The sequence below is a fragment of the Montipora foliosa genome, chromosome 9 (genome assembly GCF_036669935.1).
Source record: "Montipora foliosa isolate CH-2021 chromosome 9, ASM3666993v2, whole genome shotgun sequence".
Taxonomy (NCBI): Eukaryota; Metazoa; Cnidaria; class Anthozoa; order Scleractinia; family Acroporidae; genus Montipora; species Montipora foliosa.
The window spans coordinates 45,849,672-45,858,575 of NC_090877.1; the positions used below are offsets into that span (position 1 = coordinate 45,849,672).

General features: G+C 41.2%; 1 protein-coding gene across 1 annotated transcript in view; it reads left to right on the top strand.

Annotated features, from left to right (window-relative positions):
* Positions 1-7,422: 7,422 nt before the first annotated feature.
* The window catches only part of LOC137970611 (interferon alpha-inducible protein 27-like protein 2A), a 2,294-nt gene continuing 812 nt past the window's right edge, over positions 7,423-8,904 (top strand). Inside the window, exon 1 of the mRNA XM_068817136.1 lies at positions 7,423-7,599. Within this exon, the coding sequence (XP_068673237.1) occupies positions 7,536-7,599 (64 nt within the window). The 5' untranslated portion in view covers positions 7,423-7,535. The remainder of the gene's footprint in view (positions 7,600-8,904) is intronic.

Genomic DNA, 8,904 nt, shown 5'->3' on the forward strand with positions numbered 1-8,904 from the left:
AGTCCAATGCACTTCGGCCAAGAAAATTCGGAGGACGAGAATGACTACGAGTACAAGTTATCCGTACTGAGCATGCGCATAAGGTTTGGAGGCCGACAGTTTTGGAAGTGCGCATGCTCAGAACGGAAAACTTGTGCTCGTAGTCATCCTCGTCCGGCCTATCTAAAGGTCCTTATTGTTTGAGTATTTAACGAGTTCGCGCCCCTGAGAGCAAAGTCCCGATGTTGACAAACAACTCATAAAAGTCAGGTAGGTTCAGTGAGTCTCGTAGCATAAGAATAGATCAGCATGAAGGAACAAGTATGGACTTCGGACGAGAAATGGTTCATAACAAGCTCACGTACTTGACACCGAAGTAGACGTTACGGTACTACGAAAAAGAAAGGGAAATACCAAACTTCACCCCTTCCGTGCTCTGTAGGCACGTATTTTATAACGACGATATAGTGTAAAGCGAATTTCTGTGTTTCGTGTTGGGATGGATTTTTAAGAAAAAAAGTTCTTCGCAATTAAAACTAGACAGTGGGCGATATGTGGCATTTCAAAGTCCACGTTCCATGGAAAAATAGACGCTGTAAATCCCGGAAAGGCTGTAAAAAGACGAAATAAAAGTTCCCGGCAATGGATAATTTTATATTCTAAATTATATTGAGAATGAGAAATAACGAAAGGTGATCGTATCTCAAAAATCAGAATACGTGACCGAGTTAGTTTTTGAGATACCTATTTCCGGTCTACGCGATTTTAGCTCACATTTTTCCATTCTCGTTCCCAGATCCCGTCGTTTCTCTTAGCCGGCGGAGCCTTCGCACGTGAAAGAAAAACGATGGGATCTGGGAACGAGAATGGCATTTTTCTTGCGGGCAATTTTTGAATCCATTCCCCGCGCGGTCAGAGAACTCTGTCTAGCCTCCTAAAAACTGCCTGCACTTTGTCCACGACGGAACGAGGAGGAAGAATGCGTTCAATACCGGCTTCAAGTCACAAACTGGTTTCATAACAATTTTCAATTTATCCCTTTGAAAAGAATAGGTTCACAATTAAGTAAGGTACCAACGGTCGTCCAGGTGAGTGTTGTCCTGAGAAGGACTGTTTGGTCAATGTCACCCTAATAATACTCACCTGGACGATAGTAGCACTTCACTTAATTATGATATGAACCCTTACCAAAGAATACTTTGTAATGTCAACCCAGTATCAAATCCTTTCCAGAAGTTCAACAGAATCGCTTTCCGACTTCAGAGGTTCTATAAAAAGCGATTTCCATGGAAAGAGTTTATAAACCAATGATGTTTTGGACAGTTCTTAAGAATTACAGTGGCCAAAAGTTTCGCGTTATCGATATCGGTTCTCTCCGCCACAGTCTGAATTCCGGATTTTCAATTCCTCTTCATCATTAAAGAATTTGCCTTGCACTATTTCGGGACTGGAAGAAGGGAAAACACAAACTATGGGTTTGTTAGCGGTCGGCTTAGAGTCAACTCAAGTTTTGTTAATAACTGACTAACGCTGTCATCTTTAACCGATAGGCCAGGGAAATTTACTAATACACGAAAACTTTCTTTGAAAAGCTGACAAAGTAATAACTTTAAAACTCAGTTGATCGTCGATTGTCAGTTTCGAATTCATCTGTAATGTCAACTAAGCTAATTAATCGCCTTACCAACTAGGTCACTACTTGCCAATTTTTGTTGTATCGGCATGCTGCGAACATATTGCCGGTCAAAAGTCAACTTTATCACACAGTAGAAAAACATAAAGAAAGTCAAGACATCAAGAATCATATTCAGAGGCAGACATCTTTCAGGTTGATACTTCAGTGGATGTCTTCTCATCCTTCTTTTTATTCAGCATAATTAGTTAACAATTATTGGACAAGGTTGAGCAAAATATCGTGATTTGTCAGTGGCGAGCAGATCAGTTATTTGCTGAAGCCGAAGGCTGAGGTAAATAATTTATCTGCGATACACTGAGAAACCACGATATTTTGCGATAATCGAGTTCAATAATTGTTTTATCATTCGATAACTAGTTCTTTGCCATCAAAAAAGCAATCTGATACTCATCTTAATCGTGCCATTATTATCTTTGTCATCGTTCAAGTCCAGGCGCATTCCTTCCAGTTCTTAAAAGCCATCACACTCTCTATCTCGTTCCCAGAGCCGCGATCGTTTTGGCCAGAGCCGCGGATCCTTTTGCCCCTTCACGGCCATCACGGCCTGGTAACCCCAGGGCATCCAGATCTTCCCTTTATTTCCGGAATGCCTCCATAGCAAAAGGAAGCAGGCCGTTTGTTTAAAAGAAGAAAAAGGGAAAATATATTAATTCCCTTACTAGTGAATGTTAAGGCTAAACTCTAATTATTTTTCAAAGCAAAAAAATCATGCAAAATGAGTTTCACAAAAATGAAATAAAAAAGTAAGGTGACACACTATAACAACAACCCAACACATAACACATGCGCACTATCATTTCCCCCGGTCAATTGGCAACCATGGTCAGCTGTTTTGGCATCGTTAGACCTCATCAGCATTGCATAACTACCTCACCAGTCGGTTGACTTAGGCACGTGTTTAATTGGCAGCTCCTCATACAACAAATGTGGTAAGATGGGTTGGGAACAGCATAGCCGTTCTCCCACGGCAAGCGTGTGGGAATGTGGATTACCAAAAGAGATCGGTGAGTCTCAAAAAATCTTAGGTGAAAAAAAAAAACAAAAAAACAAGCTGACACACCATAACACCGGCCCGGTGTAGCCAACACATCACTCATGCGCACAACCATTTCACCCAGTGAATTGGCAACCATGGATCAATGTACTTTTAGAGAGTGGTTATACTGTAAGGCTGCGTTAAGAAAAAAAAAACATTAAAAGAAAGATGAACTCACTATAACACCAACTTGGTGTGGCCAACACATTACGCATGTCCCTGGCTACCGATTAAGTGAATGAAATGGTTGTGCACATGCGTAATGTGTTGGCCACACCGGGTTGGTGTTATGGCGGGTTTACCTTGCTTTTCATTTTCACAACTGCTTGATCCGTTGTAATGACAAGTGAAATAAAAGACCTGGTAGCTTTGCTGTTCTGCATGATCTCACAAAATGGCCTCTGTGGTGGGTATCACGTTTGTGGACGAATTTCAAAACTTTGACTTTGAAAAGACTGGGGAAAGTTTTCTTGACTGCATATTGTGAAAAAGACTGTACACAAACAAATACAGTTAGTCAAGATAACAAAAACCGTACTCAACGGCAGGAATTGGTCATGTTTAAACTTTTATTCCCAATCAGCAGAATATTTATTGCAATCAAAAGAATCGCCAATAAAGCAAAGTCGCCATTATCCGCATTATGTGATTTATGTCCCTTTAAAGAGCTTTTGCTGGACTGAAGATTATATTTCGTTATCTAAGCTTAAGGTTTAGGAACTTCCTCTACAAAGATCCGGGACACTGATCTCCAACCTGTGTAGGCATCAGCATTTCCGTATCCACGACAATTGCCAACCCAGAATCCCACGCGCACCCTTCCCTTGTGAATGTTGTTGCAGTGCCCTTCAATATGGCGGACGCGATCATGATCTTGAGATTTTGCCCCACCTAAGTACACAAATCCATGAATAGGGAGGGGAGCCGAACATTCAGCACCGTTGAAAGTGAAGTACCAGCGTTTACAGCAACCCGTGCAGCTAGCAACTCGAAGAGTACCAGTCCAGGCCAACAGAGACATGAACATTGCTTCACTACTGAAGACTTAGTAAAGACGAACTTGGAAAATGGTAAGGACATTGACCCAGCTTTGTTTAGAAAGCAGTTGTACATTGGGACGATGGCGTTTTGTCGGGGGTATGTGAGCATGCTTGGATGTAAAGGAAACTTGACTAATGACCAAAAGGCGAAGCTTAGGAGTATTCACATGGCTAACAAGTCCCGACCCATGAAAACTTTAATAGATTTCCAGAAGAGGTAGTATGGAACACCACCGAACATCATTGGCCAGCATGGAATTTGAAGATTCCATCAAGCGAGCATTGCAATCAGATGAATCAAATGAAGACATGTACGAGGAAAGATCTACGGCGGGCACATAAGATGGTGAACTTTCAGAAAGTGATCACCAGGCACAAGAAACCGTGGTATATTAAGATCGTAGGCAAAGAAGAGGCAGAGGGAACAGATATCAAGACATCATTGCATGTTTACAATGAGTTTGATGGCCGTTTTCTGACCTGTGCAAGTCCCAGGAGGGTGAGTGACCAACATTTACTCTCGCAAGTTGAGCCAGGACGAGTGTCGTTGTAATTCCTGCTCTAACTAGATGCTATTATAAATTTATAGTATGGATAGGTAATTTTATTATAGATTTTTAGTCTAGTATTTTCTTAATCTATATACTAATGTAGGTACACGTACATTTTTGTAACGAGTCTTTTTTAGGCTCATCAATGTCACGTGTTTAATTAAATAAAGTTTTTCAGTTTCAGTTTCAGTTTCAGTACGTTTGCTAACTTAGTTTACACTATACCTGCGATACTCTTCTGTCCTCCCTGGACTAAGACAATTCCTTTAGTTTAGCCACTATAAAACTGTTATAAAGCAGCCACTTTCTGGGAAAGGGATAATGAGAAAACAATAGAAAACCCCTTATTTTCGACAACTGGCCATTTTTTAAATCGAATAAACCTATTAAAAAACCCACTGCAGCCCAAAATAACCCGACCCAGTGGGAAATTGGTCAACCCAGTGACGATTTTTCCGAAAACCCGGTGGGGATAAAGATTCCACTGGGTCTGTTACAGAGGGGTGTTCACAAATATGTGCTTTCCATACTAACAGCGATCGCTGGACCAAGACTTATTCGCAGAGATGTGACCGAAAGTAACGAGAACATTGAGGCCATTGTCTGATTTGGGGAAAGAAAATTTCAGTTACGCGTCAAACATACACGGTTTTGGTTCACATTTCAAGATGACAAAAGACAAAAAAATGTTCAGAAGGTGTGAAAATCACACTTGAACAATACAGTGACTTTCCATGTCTTAGTCCAGAGAAAATAACACTTGATGGTGGGAAAAACAAGCCCTGTTTCTTCGACAAGGAAAAGCACTTTGTTACACGAAGGATTCGAAAACGTTGGGGTTCAGTATTCGCTGTGCCACTTTCACCGGGAATATCTCTACTAAAACCTTATCTTTGGCTCACAAACGTTCACCTGTTGACGGCTTTTCGTGGACCAACGTCAGAGACAAAAGTCTTGTACTGTTAATGAAAGAGTTCAGTTTGAACAGAAAAGGCTATAAACCGTTTGACATTTTGCAAAATGACTTTTTCGTGCGGATAGAATTTATTCGCTTCAAAGAGAGAACAAACGAAATTCTTCTGTCATGTTTTTCTGTTACTTACCTTGACTCCATTCATGGATAAATCTTAAGCTATGACTTCCTTTGAACAAATTACCAGCTCACTTACCAGTGACGCACCACAAGCAAATCCCATCAACCTGGCAAATTTGTTTTGCATTCACTTCAAGCGCGGGTATTCACGTGAAAAAACCACAACGGAAAATCTTGATGCCGGTTCCAGTTACTTTAATACGTAACATTCATTATTGTAATTTGTACATTCAGCCATGACCATACCCGTTGCAAATAAGGCAAAATTTTTCCAACTTCGCGCAATTCTTTGACAAGTCTGCGCACATCGCATCATTCTAAAACAGCCGATCTAAGCATGTTTCGTTTCATCCGAAATAAAGGACTTTCCCAAGTAGAAGGAATTGCCGAGGTCTTTCTAGATTTTGTCCATCTTCTTTCAGTATTTGTACCACAAGCGCATAGATAGCGTTGAAAGAGAATGCAATAAAAACTACAACTAGCGACAGCGCCAACATATTTTCTTCCCGCGTTCTCAGACTGTCTCGAAGGTTTTCACCCAATCACAATCCAAATAAAATTGAATTGGCCATTGGTAATGCGCATGCGCGACATTAGTCTCCTTTGTTAGTTTGAGGGGGGCAGTTCTACGTTGCCTACAATTGTTATAGCCGCAAAACGGGCAAATTTATGCCGTGTAACAAATTTGAAACAACTTCTTATCTATACTGCCCACCTTGCCCAGGCATTTTATGATTTTCATTTTATTATCTTAAGATTTGCCAGTTCCTTTTTCTGTTTTAGGCCAAGCCGAATTGTCAGTTGTCGTTTGTTTTCACAGCCCCTGTTTGTTGTTTGCCGTTGGGTTTTACTCCCACGAGCAATGGCTTTGCTTGTTCGGTTCCTTTGAACCATGGTTGGAACGTCCAACGTGCATTTATGGCTTTGGCGATGATTTATTTTAAGCTTACCCCTGCCGTACGAGTGTACAATTCTTTGACCGCCTCTTAACGAGTGGTCCAATGCACTCGGTACAGGCGGTAATGCATTGTTTTGTGAGCTTGGCCGTTATTTCTTTTTCTCTTTTTCATCCGCCGAGACGAATTTACGTAGACCAATCCCAACGGACTTCCAGATTCTGGAAGTACACAGCGCTGATTGGTTCCTAAGTAACCCACACGAGATTTCCAGGTGATAGTCTCTTACCAAAGGGAACGGAATGCGTGGCTCGTTTCAGCAGTTACACTACTGGTTCAGCAGACGCTCGTTGGGAAGGAACGCGTGACGAATCCCCTAATTAATAGCGTCTTCGTGGGAGGCTACTTGATCCATAAACCTGTTTCATCCCGGGGACGAAAGTCGTCCCTGCTTGAGTTTCGTTTTGGTTTTTGGTCATTTTGTTGCAACTGTTTACACGCTCACTGAATAAAATGTTTCAACACGGGATTACCTACCATGATTTCATCCCGGTCCTCAGCACCGGGATGAAATTTGAACGTCTCACATTTAAAACACTTTCCCGTCGCCATGAGTTCAGCCCAAAAAAGGCAACTAAACAAACCTCTTTTTTTATACGCGAACAGCCCAGTCTTTGTGTTGCATTCCACTTACAAGCAAGACTTTTTGCGTTCCGTAAAATTCTCAAAGTTATCCCCAACCACTAAATCCACGGGAAAAGAAGTCTTTACCAATAGAAATTGTCCAGTTAAGGCCTAAACTGTCATGCTTGATGATAACGTGATCTTTCGCCGGTCATGAATGACCATGAATCATCCGGGATGAAGCGACATTCGCTGTGTTGACCGTCCCTCCCTGACCTCGAACAAAATGTAATACCAGCCTCCTCCCCCGAGTTGGGTTTGACATATGTACCTTCTCTCCGAATATTCAAATTCCCGCTGCTGTGATAAAGGGAAATTTTGAATTTCCCTCGTGAATTAATCACTCTTTATGTAGGTGCAAAAGCAATTGTTTCAAAACTTCCTTTTAAGGCAATATTTGCAACGCCAAAAAATAGCTAATTGTCTTTTAATTTAATCAGCTTTTCTTGCCTGAGTGGCGTCAACGACAAAACCCAGCCACGCCAAACCTCGTCGTCGCGCTGTAGATGCAAGCGAAACAAGTCTAACGTTCAGGTTGTTTAGAGCAGAACGGGCAAACAATGGCTCTGTACAAGTTGTCTTACACTTGCGTAATTTTCTTGCTTTTGAGTTCGCCAATTAAAGGTAAGTAGACGATGATCACGTAGGCTTCGAACAGATAAAATTGATCTAAAACAACTCTAAGAAAACATGCAGCCCTTCTTGAGCCCGAATCTCGGAGCGAACGCTCGAAACGCCAGCCTCGTTATTTCTTACTTTTGCCGTTTACTGGAACATTGCATCTTTTTTGTTCACGTGGTCGGGACCTAACAATGAGTAAATATTGTGTGAAGTTCTAAAGAGCTATTTTTCAATTTAAATAAGATCTTGGGTACAAAATTGTTCATTTCCACTTTGCGCCGAAGACATGTTTGTCTGCAAACAGTTTCCTACCTGTTTTGCTCCCCACGCGAACACACGATTTTACAGTTGACATTAACATTATAAAAGCTTTAAGGAAATTAACAGGCCAGATTGTATGCGAAAATTCGCAATTTCAGTCCAACTTCCACTACAATGTCTCTCTATTTATTGTTAAGGGCGTTTCGACATCTGATGCTAAGTTGACAGCTTTCTAGCCTTTCTTTAAACGAAACGAAATTGCGTGCTTCGTCTTAAGCTAAGGGATAAAAAAGATCGCGTTCTCTAAACAGATGTAATTTTGAGCACTTTCTTCCGTGTGAATATTCAACCACGAGTTAATGTCAATAGAAATTAGTAGCCATACATATTTGCATTTTACTTTCAAATAACTAGTCGAGCCTGTATTAATGTTTATTTCGGTTAATAATTAATATTCATGAAGAAATTGGGACGGGAAAGAAGTCCGGATAATAGATTGTGCGGATAACCAGGGCCCGGATAATCGAGGCTGCACTGCATTAGTGTAACCTTATAGTGTATTTTGTCTCAGGTTTTGGCACTAACATTTCTAATTTTAGCATTATCCCCTCAGTGAGCCATGAAAAGCTATCAGTACTGCTACAATTTAGACGCCAAACCGAGATGGACTCATTTTTCGTGCAGGTTTCGTGCACGCTTCATGAAACTAAATTATGAAGTCGGTGACCTCTAGCTGTCCCTTGACTACGAGATCGATGTCGCACTTTATGTTCTAGTCCAAAAAATAACTCGCATCTCCTAACTCGTCCCAGGAAAGCGTTGTTTGTAAGATATTCATGATATCTGCACTTGAGCTTATCGATTGACCAATCATAGCGTGATTATTATCTGAAGTAGAGACTGGTACCAGCACATTGGCAAATCAGATTGGACCTTTATGATTACAACGCCTGTACTGGGTCCGCAACCAAGAAAGCCGAGAGAGAAATTGCTCTTGGTTGCGGACCCAGTACAGGCGTTGTAATTAATATATAAGGCCCAATCTGA